We start from the raw sequence: 25,232 nt of genomic DNA, 5'->3' as shown, positions 1-25,232 counted from the left end.
AACAGAATGCATTATCCCACCATGTAGGCAAGCCCTACCATAAAGAATCATTTCAAGTAACAAACATAGAAGGGGTATTAGAATAACAGAATCCATGTCAGAATGGGTATCATCAGCACATGGAAAATACACTGTTCCAGTGTTTCTTAAACACTAACTAAAATGTTGTTTTTAAAAATAGTTCTGAGCTGCAAAATTTGGACCTGAACTTCCCCAAATGTTGATGAGGTTTGCGTCTTAAGTATGGGTATAGGCCCATTTCTAGCTACTTCAATTGTTCAGGATAACAGAATTTATAGAGACAATTTATTCTCAATGTGAATGATAGAAATCATTTATTTTATGCAAGAACAAAGGATTTCCAGAGAGCTCATTCATTACAATATAGACTAGTTATTGATATAAGACTTCAATCACAGGTTATGTTGATAGCACCGCCATTAAAATGCTACATAATGTTAGACTAGACTAACTTAAAGATTCATATGTGAGGAAACTGACTGGCACCTGTGGCTTCTATGTAACTGTTGTTATTATTCATGAGCTCTAGGCTGCATATTAATCACCTCTTTTCTTCATCACAGTTAGAGAAGTTGAATACAAAAAAGATCAAGACTCATCATCATAGCTATGCCACTGTGAGATTCAAAAGGAAGCATTTCAGTTTTTCAGATTTTAAATGTAAAATTTTAAGTATAATTAACTGCTTATTTGTCTTAATAAGCACACAATTCTAGTATAACATTTGACAAAAATAAGAGAATACTGACTAAACACTCCATAAAAATTAACGGAGCATTTCAAATCACTAGAAGGTGGAAAATCTCATTCTATTTTTATTTTTCAATTAGTTTTTCCTTTCCTGTTTTTCTGTTAATATGATTTGGATTTTCTGAATCTTCAACAACAATGAAACATATTTGATGTATATAACAAAAGGCATAGGTTTAAAAAAATCCTCAATGAAGGTTTTGAGACTGGATCACAGTGATGATGCAATTTAAAGTCATTCTAAAAGTTTTGTTCAAGCTTGTTTTTTCCTTAATCATGCTAATAATAATTGTGAAATGGAATTGCATAATATTAAAGTTTAATACGAATATGGCATCCTAAGGACTGTACAGCAAACCTCTAGCGGAAAATAGAAATTAAAATTTATAAGAATATGATGCATTAAAGATCTAGCAGCTACATAATTTTTTTATTTATTTTGCAAAAAATAGGACTGAAGACATTTTTCACTCCAGTCTTTTACAAACATTACTCAAATGCCCGCTGGTTATGGTCATTAACTATGGGAAAAGACTGAAAGGAGTGGCTTTACAAAAATATTAACAACATACCACTGCATGAGATAAAAAGAACAGAACATTTAAACTATATTACATAAAAGTAATTTTTCCCAATAAATGTAAACATATACCTGGAAAAATAAAACCCATAAAATATTAAACATTATATCCCTGTGAGGAAACCATTGTTAAACCTTGTGCCCTCGTTTCTGCCCCGCCCTCCCCCTGGCCTGTTGTTTATTAGTGGATAAAGGTGAAGTGATCACATAACCTAATGATGAAGGTGTGGTACTTCAGCTAAATAGCAGTTTCATACTAAAGAAATTATATATGAATAAAATGAAAATGACAGTATTGTTTACCATGGCCGTAAGATCTGCAAAACAGTACACAATAACATTTTCTAAAACAGCTGAACAGCAGTACTAATGCCTCTATATTTTTCAAATGTTTATATCCAATGTATTTATAATAATCTTTTCAAAGGTTTGTGAGAAATAAATTTAATCTTTCTCTTTTTTTAAACTATGCATGGTATATGTGCTAACTTACTGAATTCATCCTTCATGCAATTCCAGTTTATTAAAGAGGTTAAAAATTTATAAAACTCTGATGGGATATGGTTTTAATGCTTCATCACACTACCCATCATTTGCTTTTCAATCTAGATCAGAATGATCTTTCCTACTTCTCTGCAATCACCTACCTGCACAGCTAATATTTTCTGAGCATTCTCATGAGAGGCTGCCTGGAACTTCGCCAGCCCAGCCTGGCTATAGAGGCCTCGCTGTCTGAAGTACTCCACCAATGCCCTGTGCATCCTGCTTTGCAGCACAGAGAGCTAAAGGGAGGAAGAAGGGGGAAAAAAGTCAGAGCAGGAGAGGAAATTAATGGCAGTGTTCAAGAAGAATGATGGAGGGAAATATAGAAAGCAGTCAATAGCCCATTCTGCACTGTACGGACCTGACAGGAATTTCACAGTCTCTTGATTTTTCAGCCCACTCATGTGCATTCATCAGAAACCAGTCACATCTGGCTGCCAGGATGGGGGGTTAATTTTCTCTAAATGCCTCAGCAGTTTTGTTCTAGCTGAGGCAAACTCTGTGACTGCAAAGCTGATGAGTAAAATATTTCTACTTCACCCAGTTTAACTCAAAACCGATAGCCTCAGGACATATTGAACCTTTCTTAAAAAAATAATCTTTTGAAGCTTTTTGAATGGCACATCAGGTCAGGGCAAAGTTTAAAATGCAAGTTTAAGACTTTGATGGACATCAGGGCTTTTTTCCCCTTGTAAAGCTTATCAAAGCTTGGCAATGTGTGCTTTAGAGCATGACAAAACTAAAGAGAATTAACTTAGCCATCAACTGCTGAGGGAGAACAATAACAGGAAAGAAATTTCCAGATAGAACTCACTATTAATCTACCTAGCTATAACCATGTGACATGAAAGCATCTAACTGCACTAAATTACAGCAAATGCAGCTGTTGAAAAGTGACACTATTTTTTAATAAGATTTTATATGAAGAAGATACAACAGATCATAGAACTGTCCTGATTAGAAGGGAGTCTAATTGAAATGATTACAACAGGAAATGTAAACAGTGTATTTTTACAATGTATCAGTTACTATAGCAGCATCATCCTCACATCCAATAGTTAAGACTGTGTCTGTATTTCCATAATTTTCAAGTGTTTATAACTCAAACAGAAAAACTTGACATAGCAGGTCTCAGTCTAGACACAAACTGTTTTAATCAAAATTGAAAAGCTACCAAATCAAAATGTAGTTGAAGATAGCAGTGTGCTCTTATAATTGGTTTATTTCTTAAACTGAAATTCTACCAGCATTTGTCCAGAATCTGGACTAGTGCCTTTGGCTGATCTGGAAAAACACAAATTAAAACCAACTAAATTAATTTGTTTAGAAACATGATTTTGTGTTTAAGCATGCTAATTATTTCAATAACAATTTCATAGCTATTGTTAGCACATGGCCTTTATGAGTATGCCTGTCAACCACATTTGCAAAATAGATTCTAGCATTCCTTTGGAAATGTTACAATTCATTAAGGTCAATGCTACAGGTCAATAATGAGACCAGTAATAAGGAAGCCTTTACATGATATGCTTAGGAGCCAGCATAGAGTAATATGAAAAAAATCCACTTTTGCAGAAGGACATAGATTATAGTGATGCCAAAGGAACTATTAGGGACTACAGAGTAATTAATAAGCATTTTCAAAATTAACGGCCTAGTTTTCAGAGATGCTGAACTTCCACAACTCCCATTGGCTTATGGAAGCTGTGAGTACTCAGAATTTTAGTAATTCGGGACATAAAATATTACAACATATATCAGTATGTCAGAATTTATAATTTATTTATTTGAATTTGTCTATATGAATAGCATAGATGCATTACAATGACATGGAATAAAAAACTGGTAAATAAACTGGGAAAATATAAAAATCAGCCCTAATCACAGCCAAAAGCTGAAACCAAATGTGAACATATTTTTCAATCTAAGTTTGTCTAAGTACCACTGCTCCCTCTCTGATCCCTAACATGCTAAATACTTTTTCTGAAATCTATCTTGAGGTCTCTATGGGCATTAAATCTCTGGTATTCCAACTGTTGCTTTCAAATCTCAGAAGATTTGAGGCTTTTCTGGGCCTTCAGCAGGGAGGCAGGTAAGGGAAGAAACAACACATGACATTTTAATAAAACAGTCTGCTTCAGCCCAACAGAGAAAGTGTCAGATGGAAGGCAAGCCACTATGAAATATTTTCAGTGTTCTGATACCTGCGTGTAGGAATGTGGTTATAGAATGGGTTCTTGTGGAAAGGAAAATGAAGGTCCGGGTATGATGGCTGTGTGAGGGCAGAAAGATTTAGTTCAAGATCGTGAAAGGGGTCAGACAGAAAGATGTAAGAAGGTTTGTTTGCATCCAAATTTTTGCCTTATCCAAGCCAAATGAAACCTTCAAAACTTTTGAGTGCCATCTATCACAAATAATTCAGTACAATGTGCACATGGGAAATTGCTGCCTTATAATGCCTGTTTTAAAGAAATGACAGAAAACTTGCAAATTGCAGTTAGGCTAGGCAAGCACATGGGCCTATCTTGCCTATACTCACCCTGTCTCCTCTCCATGATCTTCCTTTATTTTATTCACTTGCCTGTTGTCTTTAATTAGACTGAGCAGAATAGACATACCTGAGCTAGCTTTGAGAGCAATGAAGGGGTGGCAGCAGAGGGTGTACAAGTCTGCCCTGTGTACTTATTTGGGTGGCTAGCCTGTGCTGCGGTGGCTTCACTACTTGTTACTTGAGCTAGCGCGATCAAAGCTATCTGAGGTATGTCTACATTTGCAGTCACAGTCTGATTGCATTATAGACATACCCTTATTCCCTTGAAGGAGGCCATAACCTTCCCTTCAATCCTCTACTGGCTCATGTGCCAAACAGGTAGCCTTTAACTCTTTCACAGCTGTTTTATTTTATCACACCTATGAACGTAAAAAGTAAAAAGACAACAATAAAGTAATTGCTAGGTTTCATTGCTTGTAATAACCCTTGAGAAATCTGGAAATAAATTTATAACTGTGTCCCTGTGAATCTGACAAATATGATTTGTTTCTATGCATTCCTAAATAAACTGAATTTAAAATACACCTCTACCCCGATATAACGCTGTCCTCAGGAGCCAAAAAATCTTACCGTGTTATAGGTGAAACCGTGTTATATCTAACTTGCTTTCATCGGCCAGAGCATGCAGTCCCCCTCCTCCCCCCCCCGGAGCACTGATTTACTGCGTTATATCTAAATTCGTGTTATATCGTGTCACGTTATATCGGGATAGAGGTGTAGTTATAAACAAGTATGTCCTTTCTTGTGATAAAACCTGTAGGAACAGATAGAGAACCCAGACACTGCATGATATTCACCTCATTTCTGACAAATGCTCCCTTAATGGCGCAGGGTTGAAGCAAAGAGTGGGCTACCAAAGGGACAAGCAGCACAGCTCCAAACCTTGGGGATTCACGGGAAATGAATCTCTAATCCCCCTGCAGTACCTGCCATGCAATGTTACTCTTCTGAGGCTGTGACATTGGCTCAGTTGGCTGCAAAATAACCCCTCTCAGGGGAATAGTGGGGCTGGTGCAGGCACAGAGTAGAAGTTAATGCTGCAAGAAATTTCACAGATTTCTACTTTGCTGGGAGGGGAGAATACTACAGTGAATGGCTCCTCCCTCCCCTTAACCCATAAACCAGGAAACTTTAACCATATTGCTTTGCTGTGGATGCACTTCTATAAGCTCCTGGGGAGATGAAGTATACTGTGGAGGAGCTGCCCTCCCAATTCTGTTGTTTGGGAGCTTTACTGCCCTGTTTTACCCTGTTTTTGTTGTCGTTCCCCTCTGTGACTCACAGCAGAGGGGAGCATATGGCTCTGTTTATTTAATTCTTTGTTTATATATCAGTATCATGAATAATATCAGCACAGCTCTGGGAAGAAAAAGGGGGTTGTTAATTAGCTGCTGCTGCTGCTGACCTAGCAAACAGGAGGGTCCCACAAAAACAGTAGGTCTGATTCTTTTCTTGCCTAGACTTGCCTAGACTAGTTTTTACAGTAGTGTACCTCCACAGACTTCATTTAATTCATTGCTGATTGACCACTAGACCTAATATCTTTATCTGTAATTTCTCATTGGAGGAACCAAGATTCTGAGGCACATATCCCACCAGATTATAACAATTTTTAGGTAGGTCAAATTTTGAACCAAAAGCATGGATAAAAGAGCCAGTACTTTATGCAAACCCATAGCACCAAAGGATAGACAGGGAGCAGTCCTTGTCAATTTTCTTACCCAGGGCTGATATCAGACCAGCTTTTATTATGGTATCCTAGCTGCCTGGGGCTAGACCAAAGCCTCACTGTTGGGCAGATATAGCATAGTACATAGACCTCTAAGAAAGATTCATCTGGTTAAAGGCTCATTATGCCTACTGAATGTAGAACCTGCAAAAATCCAGACTGGAACACAGAGAGGTCTCCAAAGCCATAAGTGCACTTTCAGTGGTGGGTAACATTCTTCTTAGGTTGCTTCAGTTACCACTTCTGGCCAAAGACTAAGTACTGGCATTACATGGAGCTGTGATCATAGGCCTGATTCTCCTCTTACTTATACCTATTTTGCATCAATGAAACTCCACTGATTTCAGTACAGTTCCTGATTTATACCAGTATCAGAGAAGGGACAATCAGGCCCTCTGTGCTTAAAATTTTCATTTCTACAAATTGGAATTATACAAAAGCTTAACATATTCCAAAAAGGACTAATACAGCAAATCCCAAAGGCTCTAAATACAGTAACACCTGACAGAGTATTATTCAGGTTGCCTGACACTTCCCATTATAAAACCCCGTTTTCAGTTGCTTATAACTTTGCCCAACCTTAACTGTTTGATCTGAAATTTTCCACGCTGAGTGTCTGGCTCAGGGTGAATTTGTTGGAAAATTTCAACCAGAACACTTCAGAACTGTTTCAGAGAACGAGGCTAGGGACTATAGTCTGATCAATTCTTACAATGATAAACTTATTTATTGGAGTGCGATGGGCACTTGTCACAGATGACGGGTTCTTTTTCGGTGGCTACTCAGAGTTAATTAAGAAGATGAAATTGGAGAAGACAGAAACTTTATGAAGTGGGCTGTAGTCCACGAAAGCTTATGCTCTAATAAATTTGTTAGTCTCTAAGGTGCCACAAGTACTCCTGTTCTTTTTTTTGAGAAACTTTATGAGGTTTAGTTAATACAGATATAATTGAAATAATAGAAAAATCAATATACATAAATATAGCAAAGTGGTTTCTTGCATTGTTCATACTTAGTCTTACACGGTGCATACTTACAACCTTATGGATATCTTTAGAAACAAAGATAGAAGAAATAAGTGGAGATCACCCCCAAAAGAGGGCAGTGGGCCAGGTTTCCTACCTGATTATCCTATGTCATTCCCACACATAAACCACACCTTTTATACAGCTTTTCTTATTCCACCCAAATATGCCCTGGATCATATCTGGTAAGGTGTCAGCCTCCTGCCAGTGTGTGTGGTATTTCAGCTACCCACAGCTAAACTTCTAACTGTTAAAACCTCACTTGCATCAATCAATGTCCAATGGTTTTGATAAGTCAATTTTGTTAGATCCATGATTACCTTATTGGAAAAATAGCCTAAGATGTTTGTCCATGGTTTACCTATTTATCACATAATGCATTGCTAAACTATCACAAGAGACATATTGCTATATTTTATAACCTTAGGTCACGCATATAATACTCTTGCCAGCTTATACCAACTACCAATTTATACTGGGCCTCATTCTAAGCCCTTAACACTTAATGCTTATGACATAGCAAGCCTATTTTAACACACATATTTTGGTTCTTCTACTTGCTGTTACAGCTTCAATAAATTCCATTATTATTTCTATACACATGCTTAGAAAATAGATTATATTTTACTCAAAAACACATACCCTCCAAGAGCAGGTCGGGGTCAACAGGATAAATGTGTTGTTTTTTCCACACTAAAAAAATTCTGATGACCTTTTCTTAGAAAAGTTCTACCACCCTTATGCTTTGAAGCAAGGGTTGAAACACGATAGTGGATGATCTTTGTATCAGGGCCATATTTCTTGTGATCCCTGTGAAAATCTGGCCAAATTGTGCCAATTTATAAGTCTTTTAAAATGCTCAGTAGAGATAACTATGGTTTCAGAAGCTAAAGTCTCCAAAGAATCCATCCTCATTGAGTGCACTTGAGTTTCTTGCAGCTGACCCAAAAGAGCAACTGAGCATGCTCCATCCCAACAGTTCATACAAGTCACCAAACTGCACATGCATCATCCCCACAGAGCAATTGAGCATATTCCAGCTCACGGATATAGGGATGAAGCCAGACTTCTCTGTAATGGTTTCTTTCAGATGCTGTGGGCCAGGGCGGGGCTGGGCACTGGAAATGAAAGTAGAAAGCCTGTCATGAATCTGGGATACCTTCATTAACTCTATTCATTTGGCACTTCTCTGGACTGATAATGCTGCAAACTGACAGCCAAATTGACTTACTGGGTTCTCATAACATTGTTTTGTAATTATACAATAAGGACCTGTTAACATCAGGCATCAAGCTATGAAAAAATATAATCAAAACAAAAACAGAACAAATACCAGGAGTTTCATTGCTACTATTAATTAGTAGTCACTGTTAGTAGTAGTCACCTACTAAAATCTTCTGATCTAAGCAGATCACCATCACATTTCAAACAGGAAATAATGTGCCATTCCTAAATCTATACTTTCTCTATTTTCAAATTATATTAATCTGGTATCAGAAGACCCAATATGTGTCTCATGTTAATTCAATAATGCGATGTGAATGCTGCATTCTATGTAAATGACATAAGCCTTATCAGTTCCATTCATTGTTACAACTCAAACAATGACAATTACAACAACTCTACAGATTTTGGCACTGTAAGAATGGCAGATTTATGAGAAAAATCCAGTTAATATTTATCTTTTTATATTACTCAACTACCAAGTTACACCTGTATAATATACAAAGCTCCTAGGTAATGAGATATTTCTTTATTGTCAAATCTGTTCCACAGACTGCTGTTAAAGATTACATAGCTCATTTAAATAAAGCTCTTTTGTCAACAGCCTGGATATACTTTAAAAACGAGTAAAAGCCTCATGAAAACCCAAATCTCCAGCTGATGTGCAAGTATACAGGAAAAGATGCAGTGGTCTTTTGACCATATTCCAGTTGTGAAAGCTTTGGTGAGCAGATTAGCAATGTTAAATAATAATAAAAAGAAAAACTATATTTCAAGAATGGTTGGAAAATAAACTAACAAAAGCCTGGAAAATTAAAATTCAGTCTTACACTCTATGGTTAACCCATACTAAAAACAAAATGCCATGAAGAGAAAAATTGAAGTTAAGATTGGCACTTTAGTTTTAACTATTATGGGGAGAAACTAAGGAAAAGCGACGGTAGTATGAATTAAGGACATTTTTCTTTTTACTAGCACCACTATTTAATGGTACTGGTAGTTATTTGATTTTTTTAAAGATTAAACAAACGCTTCTTGTAGAATTAGCCCTTTGAAGAAATAAAATACCAGCAGTTGAAGTGATTTCTAAATAGTCTATTTTTATTATAGACATTTTAATTTCTCTTTGTCTTACCCACATTTTATCCATGTAAAATCACCCTACAATTTACCCAAAAATTCTGTTGATTGGGCAGTTGTATAATATAGCTGACAGCAGCTTTTCCTAAACCATCCACACTTTTCAGGTTTCCTCATTAGCTTTGGTGTAGTCTGATTTCTACAGCTGGGATTAAGGCGGGGGGGAGGGGGGAGGGAATTATTTGTGAACATTTTGGAAAATAAACTGAACTTTGATTTATCACATTCACACCCCTTTTGTATACTTTTTGCAAATATTTGCAGGAATAAAGTGTTGCTCATATGTATGTTCATGGAAAATGAATTTGGAGCTTGTAGTTGAATTTTTTGGGGGATGATAGAAAAATTATTTTTGTTGGAAGTAGTGTAGCTACTCAGAATTGCATTTGTGGATTAGTAAAAGAAGTGGTTAGACCACAGTGCAAAGAGCAAGAGGTAGAAAGTAAAGGCCATATGAAAGAGGGAAGGAAGAAGAGGAGGAGAATGTAAAGAAACAGCATGAAGACAATGACCTAAAGAGAGAGAGAGAGAGAGAGAGCGAGAGAGAGCATGGAAATAAGGAGGATGGGTGCAAGATTCTGCACCTAAAGAAAGAATCCAAAGAGGCCACCATATGAACTTTATAATCTTGGTAAATGAATGAGAGCAGCTCAGATAGCAGTTTTACAGCTCTCGTCACAGAAGGCTCTTTTCTTCTTTGCCCTTGACATTGCTTGGGACCTAGTGGAGTGACTAGGCATTTCAGAAGCAGGTAGTTTTTTAAAATGTAATGTACAGTTCTCTGACAGCTGCTTCAACAAATATAAAAATTGAGGTGTGATTATCAGAAGTTCCTAAGTCCCACTGAAAGTCAATGAGACTTCTGTACCTAACTCACTGAAGGCACTTCTGAAAATCCCACAGGGGGGCTTTGGATACCTTTAGACCCTTTTTTCAGTAATCCTGGGCCAACCGCAGAGCATGTGACTTTTAAAATAGGGCTGTTCTTTTCAAATAGAATTTGGAGCTCTGTCCTCATGCAGAGAATATTTTCCTTAGGTTGATGTTTTAAAGCAGAAGTGAATACACTTTAGCTCTGAATTTGGATCTGTTCTGAAGCACAAACCTATGTGGATCTTGAACTCCTCAAGAAATGGATCCTTACAGGAAAGTGTTCCTGGTTTGTTGACAATAATCACAGAGGAAATAGCCATAAGGGACAATATGAAAATAAAAGCAAACGTCCAAATATGTGAACATGAGAGAGTAAAGTAAAACTCCTTTTAGATACTGGAAACCTGATAGCTGGTCTGAGACATTTGACAGTCTTGAGGATACAAGAGACGTGAAGATGAACTGTCTGCATATCTTTATTGCAGGTTCAGAGTTGAATTTCAAGGGCTAAAACTTTTATCCTTAAAGAACTGTAGCCAAGCCCTGTATCATTTCCCTCTAGAAAAACTATCTATCTAGGTACTCATATGGCTCCATTGTTGAAGTATCTGAGAGCCTCTCAAGTATATAAAAATAGAAATAATCTTTATCTTCTCAGTCGGGAGGGGAAATTGTTTCTTTGCCTGCTTTTGTGTGTGTGTGATTGGAGGTAGGGGTAGGAATTTTGCCTTTAGTTCTGAAAGTGGTGAGGTCTGTAGTCATTTTTGTCTCTTGCAGGAGTGAGTTCCATTATCTAGATCCAGCTCCTCTGAAAAGTATCTTCTGCATTCATGAGCTTCTTCTATTGATTGATAGATTCATTGTGGAACGCAGATGTCATGGGAGGTAATGGTCAACAAGGGAAAGGCAATCGATTTCTCAGATAGTTACAGAACAATCCCACAGAGGTTTTTTTTAAATCAGGATAGAAACCTTGAACTGGACTCTGAATGTAATGGGGAGCCAGTGACAAAGCAGAGGGCAAGGGAGTTATATCCTCTGTGACCTGTATTGATAAGCAGATGGCATTTTGGATTTATAAATCAATTTATGGTCTGGAAAAGTGCAGTGGAAATCCCTTGTGCTTGAGCCTGCATCAGACTGTGTTTTCTGATACCAATGTTCAATGTTCTCCTGAAGGGTATGAGATGGTAGATGCTTGAAAGGAAAAGATATTTTAGACTTCTCTGAGTGGACAATCATGTGACACAATTGTCTGGGAAATCTGAATTTGAGACAAGGAGTCTTCGATTATTGGTAAAGGCTCAATTTGGGGTGAAGTATGTGCAGAAACTGAAGAGCAAGTATGCTGAAAAATGCCTGTCTCTTTTCCTGCAGCCAGTCTCTTTTCCTGCAACTTAATATGCTAGGAGTTAGCTCTGACAAGTCAATGGATGTGGAAGGAGTTGCTGTGCTCAGATATCCATGAGAATAAGAGGGGTCAAAAGAAACTTGTTGCCCATCTGCTCTGACATTACAGGCTTTGCACAGGTTGGGGAGCACATCCGCTCCCCAGGCTCCCAGCAAGCATGTCTTCGATCTTTGGTCAGTTACAAACCTGGTTGAATTTGATGGGTGTGATATTCAGACTAAGTGAGGCAACAGTTAAATACTCTTTTGGTTAGTAACAGCTGAAATAGTGGAAGCTGCTATCCAAAGACTACACTGAATGCAGGGGCTGCAGACTAACTGGGTCGATCTGTGTGCATATCCATGTGTAACAAGCAGTCAGAAAGCAGAGGGTGAGAACAGAAGAAAACTAGGAGATAGCAAACGAAGCTCTTGTAGTGTGGCCCTGAGACAAAGAGAGAGAACTTTTGGAGCAAAATGCTGTCTGGAAGACAGGCTTTGCTCTATGAGCAGGGAAATTGCTTCCTGTTTTTTGACCCTACTGTGTTCAGAGGAACAGGACTTTGTGTACATTCTTTCTAAATAAACATGATTCCAACATGGAAATACCTGACTCTACCATCAATTTCTCCTCCAATGGAAACAACCCACAAATTCCTGAATATTAGCTAATCACTAATATTTAGGTTAAGGGGTTACAATACCTTGTCCATCATGTTCTGAGGCTACACATATTTGTAGTGGCAGATACCCCCCATGTAAGGAGTATCTAAATACAAGCAATATTGCCACTGAGCCAAAATCAGTTGTGTCAGGAGTCTTCTGTACTGTCATCTACCCCAAATAATTATAATGGTCCCCAAAAATTTAATTCTTGGCCCAAAACTCAGAAACCACCAGACCAGGGAGTCTGCAGAGACAAGTCTGAGCAGTGAGCTTGGGGTCAGTGCTTAAAGAAGCATGACAGAGGCTGGTTTTCAGCCCTGCAGACTGGATGTGTTGCATATCAAGTAGTTCAACCCATGAGAGAACTACTGACCATGCACTAATCAGAGGATTTTTTTTAAAAAAAAGCAAATATAGATAATATCTTTGAAAGAGGTCGATTTAATAATGTATGTGTCTACACTACCGAGTCCCTTCTGCCGACCTAAGTGGCCTGTAAAGTCGACTTCTGTACTCCACCTCCGTGAGAGGCATATCGCTTTATTTGACGTCCATGGATCGACATGGGGATAGTGTAGACACTGAGTTGTGTAATTCGAATGAATTGGCCTCCTGGAGGTGTCCCACAGTGCTCCGTTGTCACCACTCTGGAGAGCACTTTCAAATCCACTGCACATCAGCCAGGTACACAGGAAACAGCTGCTCCCCTATTAAAGCCCTGGGAACTTTTGAATTTTCATTTCCCGTTTGATCAGCATGGAGAGCTTGCCAGCACAGCTAATCATGGAGACTCAAGGCTGCAAATGCGCTCTAGTATGGAGTACACAGGAGGTGCTGGATCTTATTGCTGTGTGGGGAGAAGAGTCTGTGCAGGCAGAGCTCCGATCCAGCAGAAGAAACGCTGACATCTATGCCAAGTTTGCACAGGGTATGGGGGAGAAGGGCTACGCCAGGGGCACGCAGCACTGCCACATGAAAATAAAGGTACTTTGTCAAGCATACCACAAGACATGGGAGGCGAACAGTCATTCTGGTTCTGCCCCACAGACATGCCACTTTTATGAGGAGCTGCCTGTGATTCTCGGCGGCGGCACCACCACTACCCTAAAATGCTCCTTGGATACTTCCCAGGAGCCCCAGGCAACCTCAAGCAACAACAAGGAGGACATTATTAACGAGGAGGAGGGAGAGGAGAATGCGAGGCAGACAAGTGGAGGATCCATTCTCCCTGACAGCCAAGAACTGTTTTTAACCCTGGAGCCCATCCCCTCACAGGACTAGTTGGCGGCGGAGCATGATGCCAGGGAAGGCACCTCCAGTGAGTACACGTTTCCAATCAAACTGTAAGGGTTACATGCTATTTTTTTTATGTTTAATATGAACAAAAAAGTAGGTGTAATGGGTATTGGTGGCCACTCCAGCTATGCAGAAGGTGTGCTCTCCGAAAAAGACTGTTTATGTGCAAAGGGATGGCCCGAGAATCCTCCACGGAGATCTCTAGGAAGCTTTCATGGAGGTACTCTACTACCTTTGCAGAAGGCTTCTGGGAAGGGCTGTCCTATTTCATCCACCACGGTAGGACACTCTCATATTAACTCTGTCGGCATCATTGCAGCACACAGCATTGCATGAGGATCAGGTCTGTACCCAGACACTTGCAGCATCTGCTCCCTTGCCACCTCTGTTACCCTCAGGAGAGTGATATTGCATATGGTCACCTAGAGGAAACGGGGGCAGTTTTAAATGCTAGCCCTTAAACCGCAAACAATTCAACAAGTAATCCGCCCCTGTTGGGTGAAATCTGGGTCACACTTTCCTAAACATGCTGTGGTTGTGGTTGGACAGGGTCACCATATACTGCAACCAGCATTTAAAAAAAGGGGGGTGGGGTGACTTCCTGTTTGTCTCCCTTCCCCCCCAAGCCGCTGCCGCTTTTGTAAGAAACAAACTATTTGGGGGCTTTACATTGGTGCCTGTCCTCAAGCACCATCCAGATTGCTAGGAAATGGGGGGCTTTTCTGAAGTTTCAACCTGTGATCCCAAGGATGTCTTCACAAAAGCTGCAGCACAAAACCTCTCGCCCATGCCTCGTGGCCTTACTCACCATGGCTGGAGCAGCAAACTGACTATTGCAGTAGCCAGTGGTTGTGATTACGCTGTGGCTTGCAGTGAAATGCATTGAGGGGTGTTTTTCTTTATAAAAAGAATTAACCTTGTACCAGAAAATGTATACACTGTCAATGCTACCCTTCTGCTTTGTATTCCATGCAGCTGAAACCTTGTCCATCGGCGCATCCTCCACACCAGGACAAAGACTTTCCCAGATTAGAAGGCAGAAAAAGAAGACTTGGGAAGACATGTTCAATGAGTTAATGCACACTTCCAAGAGTGATAAGACAGAGCTCAGAGCATGGAGGATTACACTGTCTAAGAACCTGGACATGAACAGGAAGGACAGGAGAGCATGCAGGGAACAAGAGCATGCCACACAGGAAGAGCTGCTGCTGTGGATTATGAAGGAGCAATCAGACATGTTGAGGCGTCCGGTTGAGGTTCAAGAAAGGCAACTGGATGCTAGAGTCCCTCTGCAGCCTATGCTGAACCTGCTGCCATCATTGCCATGTTCCACACCCTCCTCCCTCAAACGTCCTATGAGATGTATGGGGTGGGGGGAAAGGGGAAAGTTCGGTATCCCTTGCACTCAACATCAGGGGAGGGTACAAGGACCAGAAGGCACCTATGATGGATTTCACTGAGCCTCTCCTGCTCGACCCTCTCCCTGCTTTGCTGAATTAGGCTCTCTGGCCTTTTGCTGCGCGCGCACACACACACACACACACACACACACACACACACACACAGGTAGGGCCACACCCCTCTGAAGACACAGACTGATGTCAGCTCTGTGTGAGAGGACTCCCACAGCACTCACGTGCACACCCCTTTTAGCAGATAAACCCAAAATAATACTGTCTTGCACTGTATAGAAAAATCTGCACAGCACAAGCTCATAAAAATCCACCCTCTTCCTCAATGTGAAGATAGATGTGCATGACTTCTTGCCTCCCAGTTACAAAAAGGTAGATTTTAAGTGGTTAAAGGGATAGCAAAGAGAACAAAGCAATTACCTCTTACAGAGGCTAAAAATCCTTCCAGCCTGGAACCATCACTTCCCACAGTTCAGTTTTTGTTTCTCAGATGATTTCAGGTGTGTTGTTATAGGAAGAGTGAAGTCCCCTCCTGTTGTCATTGTCCCTCTTTTATATCTTCCTCACACTTGCTGGAAAGCTTTTTTGCTGTGACCTGGGTCAAACAGTTCCCACTGTATAGAGCTATCTGATCTGGGTCAAACAGTTTCCATTGTGTAGCGTTATCTCTGAGAGGTTTCTATTGCACACAGTTCCTGGGGTAATCCATATGCTTGTGTGCCTTTCTTCAATAAGCCACTAACATTGTTTGGCCTCATCCAACGTAGGCACATTTGAAATACAGAGACATGGTCGGTATTCCCAGCTTCAGATACAAAAATGATACATGAATACAAATTGGATAATCACATTCAGTAAATTATAACCTTTCCAATGATATCTTACAATACCCATCTTGCATAAAGTATATCTTAGTTATACCATATTCATAGCATAAATATAGTTCTATGAAGAATATGGGATGTAACATCACAGCGCCCATTCCCACACCTTTGATTGTTATTGAAGTGCATCTGTAAGCAAGCTGTCCTTGTTTCTCCCCCCACAGTGTTATCAGCCCTTTTGCCTCAGGTTATCTTACTTTTCTTTGCTGTCTCTGTCTGTCTGTGTGCATAATAGAATTTAACCGATTGAGGAGAAAAGGTTCTTTATTCATTCAACACACAGTGGTTAGTGGGAGTAGAGTTTACAGGGGAGAAAATGCAATGAAGGGGATAGTTTGGTAAGGAACAACAAAGATAAGTGTCACATTACTCTGGCTCATTGCTGAAACTGGTTTTCAAAGCTTCATGGAGACACAGAGCCCCTCGATGTGCTCTTCTTATTGTCCTGGTGTCTGGCTGTTCAAAATTGGTTGCCAGGTGATCTGCCTCAACACCCCACCCCGCCAGAAACTTTTTTCTCTTTGTTTCACAGATATTATGGAGAACACAGCAGGCAGCAATAACAATGGGGATACTGCTTTCACTGAGGTTTAACCTAGTAAGCAAACAATGCCGATCACCTTTTTAAATGTCCAAAGGCACATTCCACCACCATTCTGCACTTGCTCAGCCTATGGCTGAACCGGTCCTTATTGCTGTCCAGGTTGCCTGTGTACGGCTTCATGAGCCATGGGAGCAAGGGATAGTCTGGGTCTCCCAGGATCACGATTGGCATTTCAACATCACCAATGGTTATTTTGCAGTCTGGAAAGAAAGTCCCTGCTTACAGCTTTCTGAACAGACCGGAGTTCCTAAAGATGCACACATCATGCACCTTTCCTGACCATCCCACGTTGATGTCAGTGAAATGGCCCGTGATCCATTAGCGCTTGCAACACCGTTGAGAAGTACCCCTTTTGGTTTATGTACTCTTTGGCAAGGTGGTCTGGTGCCAAGAAAGGGATATCTGTTCCATCTATAGCTCCACTGCAGTTAGGGAATCCCATCATGGCAAAACCATCTACTATGTCTTGCACTATTGCCCAGAGTCACTATCCTTCTTAGCATATGTCTGTTGATGGCCCTACAAACTTGGATCACAACAGATCCCACTCCGAATTGATTCCCAACTGACTCGTAGCAGTCTGCCATTGCAAGCTTCCACAGAGCTATCACAACTCACTTCTCCACTGTCAGAACAGCTCTCATTTTAGTATTGCTGAGCTTCACACAGTTCTTGGAAAGTGGCCTTATGCATCTGAAAGTTCTGCAGCCACTGTTCATCATCCCATAGCTGCATAATGATGCGGTCCACTAGTCAGTTGTTTCCTGGGCCCAGAAGTGGTGCTCAACTGTGTCAAGGTGATGCATGACTGTCACCAGAAACTGTGAATTGCTCCACTCTATGTCTTCCAGCAGGGCTGCTTGAGTGGCATCAAATTGTCCTGCGTGGCAGCTCCTGTATCGGCTGCATAAATACTACAGGATAAAGCGCGAGGCGTTTGTAATGCTCACAACAACAGTGTACGTGCTTATCGTACTATGGCATCTGCGCGGGTAACCCGGGCTTATGAAAAAAAGGCGTGAAAAAGCCTTGGTTTGTTTGCCGTTGATTTCAGGGAGGGAGGGAGGGAAGTGCATCATGGGAGGCTAATGCCATGTTCCCATAACCACCCATGCAAATGTTTTGGTCCCATAAGGCATTGCAAGCCCAACCCAAAATTCCACTTGGCTATATGAGCTATCCCATAGTGCAGTGCTCTGTGCGTCGATGCAAGCCCTGCTAGTGAGGATGCACTCCAACGATACAATGAGCATAGTGTGGACACGTAAGATCAACTTGCTTAAATTGGAGGCTCGATGTCAGCTTACATGAAGTCGACTTAACTTAGTAGTGTGGATATGGCCATAGTGGAGAACCACAAACAGGCCTTCGTGTCACACCTCCTAATGCCTTTCCATGTTTCCTTCCTCTCTCTTATAATCTGTACTTCCCCTGGGGCTCCACTAAATGAGAAAGGAGAGGAGAACTGTCTGGGGATCAACTGGATCTCCTTCCTGTAAAACATGATTTGAAGCCCTCACTTCTTAGCATCCTAAAGGAGACAAAAAAAAAAAAAAAAAAAAAAGAGTCAGGTCAGCAAAATAACCACAAAAAGAAAACAGAATAAATATTTTGTTTTTCTTTCTATAATGTATTAAATCATTAAAGAATGGGTAATAAAAACACAAGTTTGTTACCTCCTTCAGCTGTGCTACCCATAGGTGGTAGTACTTGGCCAAACACTCTCCAGGAATAGAAGCATAGAGTTGATCTGACGCCAGTTTTAGAAGGTAGTCTGCCACAACATCCACAATATGAATGTCAAGGTGCAGCCTGTGCCCCTCACAACACATACACAGTGTTTTGTGCAGGCCAGAATATTCAAAGTATCCCGTGAAGCAAAACAAAATTGTTAACACATACAAACAGAAACTCCATATTATATATATCATGCAGTTGTTCCAGGAAACTGTGCCATGGATTGAAAGATAGATTCAAGGATCCAGAGTCTCAAATATAGGCATGGAGTACTATGGGTGGATGCAGTGACTGTATATATCCAAAACAAGATGGCTAATGTGAACATACTACATTGCTGCAAAATATATTAATTTGCTCACACAATGCAAGTTGCAAAAATGCTATTCTGTAGTGTAGACAAGGCTATTTCGTCCACTCTTGGACTTTCCTTTCTTCATCTTCCTTGGCCGCTCTGTTCCTCCAGATATTCTCTAGAAACTCTCTACTTTTTCTACAGTTGGCTCTTCTAGACTTTTCCTATAACCTTAATCCTGGTGTCTCTGAATGCTTTCAATCTTCCTTTCATGTCTCCTCCTCACCAGTTAGCATCGGAAATCAGCAGCCATCAGTCAGATTCTTATTGTAGATCATTATTTATAATATCTCATGCTAAATTACAAACCAGTGCTTTATGTAGCAATGAAATAAAGCCTCTGGAATAGTCTCTTTTTATAAAAGCTTCCCTCCACAATAGATCATATTCTTCTCATAACTTAAAATCTATTTTAAAAGCTAAATAACTTATTTGCAGACATATGAGGAAGGTATCATATACACCTCTACCCCGATATAACGTGACCCGATATAACATGAATTCTGATATAACACAGTAAAGCTGCGCAATCCAGCAGATCAAAGCAAGTTCAATATAACGCGGTAAGATTTTTTTGGCTCCCGAGTACAGCGTTATATCGAGGTAGAGGTGTATTAGCCACTTCCTTCTTTTTTTGAAGAGAAAATTACTTGCCTCAAGTTCTTGTTCTCTGAAAGTAGCATTTATAAGAGATTCAAATGTTTGGGTCCATGTTTCTGCAATGACAGGGATTGTAATGCTCCCTTTTATACATTTCTAAAACCATTAAACCACCTTGTCAGTAGGTGTCAGATGCCTCTTTACGGGTAAGATACAACAATTACAAACTTATTTCCCATTCTTGTTTAAATCAGTTATACTCAGCTCTCAGTGGTTCAGGAACCAAATTAGTGATCAACATTACCCAAAAGAGCCATCATGGTGTGAATTCATTGTTTCATTTACTATTTTATATATATATTCTAACAGCAAAATGACTGACCAAGTATTATTATTTTATCAACTACAATTGGTAAACAACATAGTGAAAGCATCCTGATTGGTCAATAATTAAATTACACAGTGTTTTAATATCATGAGCTGTAAAGAGCTGCAGGAGACATATTAAAAAGCCACTTGTGGCTTGCGAGCCTCAGCCTGAGTATTACTGGTCTAAATTAATAGAGATGAATATCTGAGCAATTGGTCTGAATTCAACAAAATGAAATTAAATAAAGACAAATTCAAAATACTACTTTTAGGAAGGAAAAATCAAATGCACAACTACAAGATGGGGAATAACTGGCTAGGTATTAGTACTGCTGAAAAGGATCTGCAGGTTATAGTGGATCACAAATTGAAAATGAGTCAACAATGTGAGGCAGCTGCGAAAAAGGCTACTATTGTTCTGGGGTGTATTAATAGAAGTGTCGTATGTAAGACACGGGGCGATAATTGTCCTCCTTTACTCTGCACTGATGAGGCCTCAGCTTGGAGTACTGTGTCCAATTCTGAGCACCACACTTTAGGAAAGATGGTGCACACCCTGAAGTATGATGCAATCAGAAGTTTTAAATATATAAATACATAAATTATAGCATATATTATACAGTTGCAATATATACAAGACAAATTCATTCAGCAGAAAACATTAAAATAACAAAATTAGACAAAAATTGCAATATTGAATATTTCCATAGGCTTGCATATTTAAAGACTCGTGTTCAGCTCTGAAGCTCATGTTTATTCTCCCTTCTCTCTGAGGGCTGAGCAAAAGTAGAACAATCCCCAGCTTCCCACCACTTTTTAATTCAATAAAAATTCATCATAATTGGTGCTTATTCAAGTATAGGTCAAAGGCATACCAGGTGCTACCATGTGATCTTCAAACTGATTTTCACCGATTTTATCAAGAAAGCTACGTTTTTTGCCCTTCTTTCAAAGCCACATTTTTATAAATCATCTCAAATAATAGTGTCAAGTATCAGAGGGGTAGCCGTGTTAGTCTGAATCTGTAAAAAGCAACAGAGGGTCTTGTGGCACCTTTAAGACTAACAGAAGTTAGTATTTCTAGACAGACTAGAGGCCTGTGCAATAATAACCAAGACAGAAACCCACTTCTCTGGGCAAAGTATTACTGTTTGGTGTTACTGAAACTACATATAATACTTGAATCAACGACGCATGTAACCAGATGTCAGTTTGCAACCTCCGCCCAGCTGGACTGACAAGTCTTTCATAACTCACAGTACCCCAAACGGATTGAATATACTACCACTAAAAAAAAAAAAAAAAGTGAAGGAACCAAGTTACTATATTGAACTATTTTGGCTGCAGTTTTCCAACAAATTCAGAATGAGTCAGATACTCAGCCTGGAAAATTTCAGCCTGAATGGTTAAAGTTTGGCAAAGTTAAAACCAACTGAATACAGGGAAGTGCTGGGGAACCTTAATAATAGGTGGTGCTATTAACTTGGCTTATAATACATCCACACACTGGATATTAAAGTATTCCCTCAATACATTGATATATATTGGTCTATCATTTTACAATAAAATAACACCATTTAATTCTCTGCACAGCAAAGTTGGTTTGAAATCCCTTTATAAGCAATAAATAAAGCCTTAAAACCCTGTGAAACAGGGCACTGTTATATTCATTTTATAGCTGGGAAAAATGAGGCAGAGAGAGAGAGATTCAGCAACCAGTCCAAGTCAGAAGTCTTTGGCAGAATCCAGATCTTGTAACTCTCAATTCTAAGCTTAGTCACAAGACTGTATATGATGAAAGCACCAGTTACAGCTTATTGAGTTTTGCTCCCTCTTTGTTATGGATGAAAAATATAATGTATCCTCCCCCAAAATTAGAGCATTTAGTCGTTGAGCATAGAATGAATTTTCAGAGAATTTACAGTATGTAAAACAGCTAATCACTTTATGATTTAAAATAATTTAAAATGGGTCCTTTAAGAAATTTAGCATCCTGTGTGAGACTATGTTTTGGTCCTGAATGATCCTTAATAACAGAATAGCACAGACCATTCAAATATTCAAAACTTTTTCTGCTTCACAACTAAAGTTGCTTTTTCACCATCAGCTAAGGAATAATGTTTTTCTAAAAGGAATTTCATGCAATGGCTGCCATCTCTCATTGTTTAAAATGGGAATAAAGCCATGCTGTCAGGATAGTACCTCATAACAGCATAGGGGGTGCACTGAGAAAACACTATCTGAAGCAAAGGAGAAGTCTTTATAGCACAGAACTATTGGAATTCTCAGATCCCTGTTTTGCATAGCTCCAGTCTCCCTAATGCAGTCCCCTTCCCCAAACACAGCCCATCCCTCCCTAGGCTCAGAAATATCTCTGCTTACCCCAACTCATCCCATGTCCTCCTCACATAAGGCTTCTTCCCTTGGCTCCCCACAGTTCTGCTTTCTGGTGATGTAAGTGCAATTGAAATGGGCAGTATAAGGAACTACAGCGGGAGAAGATCGGGGGAAGTCAGTGGGGATGTGACATTAGATTTTCATACATAACTAAAAAACCTAACAGCAACAACAAAACACAAAACAAAAAACCCCATCAACAAACAAAAAAACTCTGTAGCCTGTATAGCTAAACTAATAAGTCAATTACAAATTAAGAGTTAGATTCACCAGCACTCTGGTTGCTGTATGGTGCTCTAGTGACGAAAAGCAACCATAAGTCAGTCTTACTTGGCCAATACACTGACTGCTTTATAATATTCTAGAGTGTTGTAAAGTACTCATTCAGAGTCAAAGAATCTGACCCTAAAAGTTAAACATTTAATTAAGTTTTAAGATTGACATTTCATATATTTAAATAATTAGAACTAATACGCGGTAGAATTCTCTTTGGGATTCTTGTTTAGTGTTCATGTATAACATTTTTTAAAATTAGAAAACACTCAAGGAAATTCTCAACCAAAAAATTGCATTACTACTACTTACCCTTGCAATTCTGAGGTTTCTGCAATATTAGGCCTCCACTGCAGTTTTGACAGTGAGAGCCCCGGGCCCCCACTCTCAACCCCAGTCAGCTGACAATGGAAAATCACAGAAAATAATGGACTTTATTATCACAATGCACTGAAACAGATGGTTTGCTCCCCCAATCCTGGATCTACTTTGTTCTGGGCCAGTCCCCTGGCACAAGGTGGAGCAATGTAAAAGCTACTGTAACCATTCCCAACAGCTCTAAAGGGTGATGAAAGCAGCTGAAAATTGCTGGGGTTTACAAGAACCGAAGCTATACCCCCTATGCTGGGATCCATGAAGAAAAGGTGGTGTACAAGCCGCTATGGGGCAATATACTACCCAAGAAAACCTCTACACAAGGGAGATCATCCAAGGGCTGGATTTGCCAGGTTTAAGGATGCTTTGTGCTGACACAGCAATCCAAAACAGCAGGCACATCCCAGAACTGGGTTTACTATAGAGGTAGCTGCCGTTACAGCTATAAAGTTGTCCGATGTCTATCCTCAAAACATTTTCTGTTGATCAGTATTTAATAAAACTTGTAACTATTGGGTTAAAATCTTCCAGGCTTGAAGGTATATTTTTTGCAAGTCTGGGCAAATATGGTTCCCATGACTCTGAGAACAATAGGAGTGACAAAAAACTAACCTTTCCCCTTATAAAAGTTTGGGATATCCTTTTGAATAGCTATGGTAGTGAAGTGAGCAGGGGTAGAAAATTTAAATTTGACAGCAAAATGGCTTTCAGGATTCAGAGGTGTTTTTTTGTATCCCAGTGAAAGTCTACTTTGCCTTGGCTCAGTTATAAGACTTTGAATATGTCCTGTCATACACGTACATTAGATTGGGTGCAAGTTACCAATGTTGGTAACATTCCAGGTTCTGGTAGGTTGTACTATGCATACACCCAAATCTCACTGAATTATAAACACAACTCCTGAGTCCCCCCCGAACCTGGCTGGGAGAAATTTATAATCAATTGAGGAAAACAGGATCTATTAAAATTTCCTGTAGCTTACTAGAATGAGCACATGTTTGAGACAATAAGAACTTGAGTTCAAGTTTCACTTCATCAACTGAAGGTCCTTCATAATTCTCTGCAATTCACAACCCTTATATAGCAAAACCTTACATTACTCTCATAGGAGTTCGGCAAACATCATTACTCCCAAAACTGAAGAGGTTGTTTCAGGAATGTTCTATATTTGTAAATATGTATTGTGAAAGACCCAGACCAGTGGGGTACAGGAGTCTGGTAGAGGGCAAATATACTGGTCACTAGATGAGTAGTTTTCTGTTCCCTGAGTGACCAGACCTATTGGGATCCAGGAAGTGGGCGGGCTTTGCCCGCCCACTGCTAAAGGATCCCCCCCAGCCTAAGGGGGGGTCCACAGGACCTGGAGACCAAAAAATTACGGGGGACAACTAATAAAAGAACATGGACAGGAGTGAGGTCAAAGGGTCAAACGAAGCGAACCAGACGGGGACACCGAGCAGAGAACCCCGGACAGCGCCCACTGCTCCTCGAAGGCGTCAAGGGAGCCAGTGGACGCCGCCCAGAGGAACTCTGCCCGGATATGTGAAAGAACGGAGGACCTGAAATATGCCCCACAGTCACAGGAAACTCCATCCGCCAACCTCCTTACTCTGGTTTTATAGATGGCCAGTTTCGCTAGGGCCAGAAGGAGGTTGACCAGGAGGTCCCGCGACTTTGTGGGGCGATGGATAGGGAGTGCATAAATTAAAAGGTGAGGAGAAAAGTGCAACCAAAATCTTAACAAAATATCCATGAGGAGCCGGAATAGGGGCTGCAGCCTGGCGCACTCCAGGTAAACATGCGCCAGGGTCTCCCTCATGCCGCAAAAGGGGCAGGTGTCTGGGATAGGGGTAAACCGCGCCAAGTACACGCCCGTGCTCACGGCTCCGTGAAGGAGCCGCCAACTGATGTCCCTGGTGGGCTTCGGGATCAGAGCAGAATAAAGGCTGGCCCACCGGGGCTCCTCACCCTCCAGAGGTGGCAGAAGGTCCTGCCACTTCGTATCGGGGCGGGACGCGAGGGTGAGGACATGAAGAACATGGAGCACGAGAGTGTATAGATGTTTCCTTGGCGCGGTCCGGAACAGAACCGGCTGCAGATGGTGCAGCCGGCTCATGGCGAATGGACGGGGAGGGGGCCGGTTGGGTCCACGGGGTAGGGGCCCAATGAAAAAGTCTGGAGGGCTCGGAGTGGAGGGTGGGCAGGGCGTGCCCTCTCGCAGGACCCGGTCGAGATAGTCCCGAGCTGCGGGCGGCAAAGCAGCCCTCACCTCCTGAAGTATGCGCCGGGGAGTACGAGGTCTGGAGAGCCCCATGCGCTGAGCGAGCGTCAGGGGATCCAGCCAGTCTCCCCGGTCGTAGTCCAGGAGGTCTCCGACTTTGGTGACTTCTGCAGGACCAACCTCTGATGCACCATGGGGGACTCCGCCACCTGCACACA

General features: G+C 40.6%; 1 protein-coding gene across 1 annotated transcript in view; it reads right to left on the bottom strand.

The window, feature by feature from the left end:
* The window catches only part of CCDC178 (coiled-coil domain containing 178), a 347,153-nt gene that overhangs the window by 34,754 nt on the left and 287,167 nt on the right, over positions 1-25,232 (bottom strand). Inside the window, exon 18 of the mRNA XM_054018208.1 lies at positions 1,999-2,133. Within this exon, the coding sequence (XP_053874183.1) occupies positions 1,999-2,133 (135 nt within the window). The remainder of the gene's footprint in view (positions 1-1,998; positions 2,134-25,232) is intronic.

This window comes from Malaclemys terrapin, chromosome 2, assembly GCF_027887155.1.
Source record: "Malaclemys terrapin pileata isolate rMalTer1 chromosome 2, rMalTer1.hap1, whole genome shotgun sequence".
In the NCBI taxonomy this organism is placed as follows: Eukaryota; Metazoa; Chordata; order Testudines; family Emydidae; genus Malaclemys; species Malaclemys terrapin.
The sequence above is the reverse complement of the archived record's forward strand: the minus strand, read 5'-3'. Positions and strand labels throughout refer to the sequence as shown.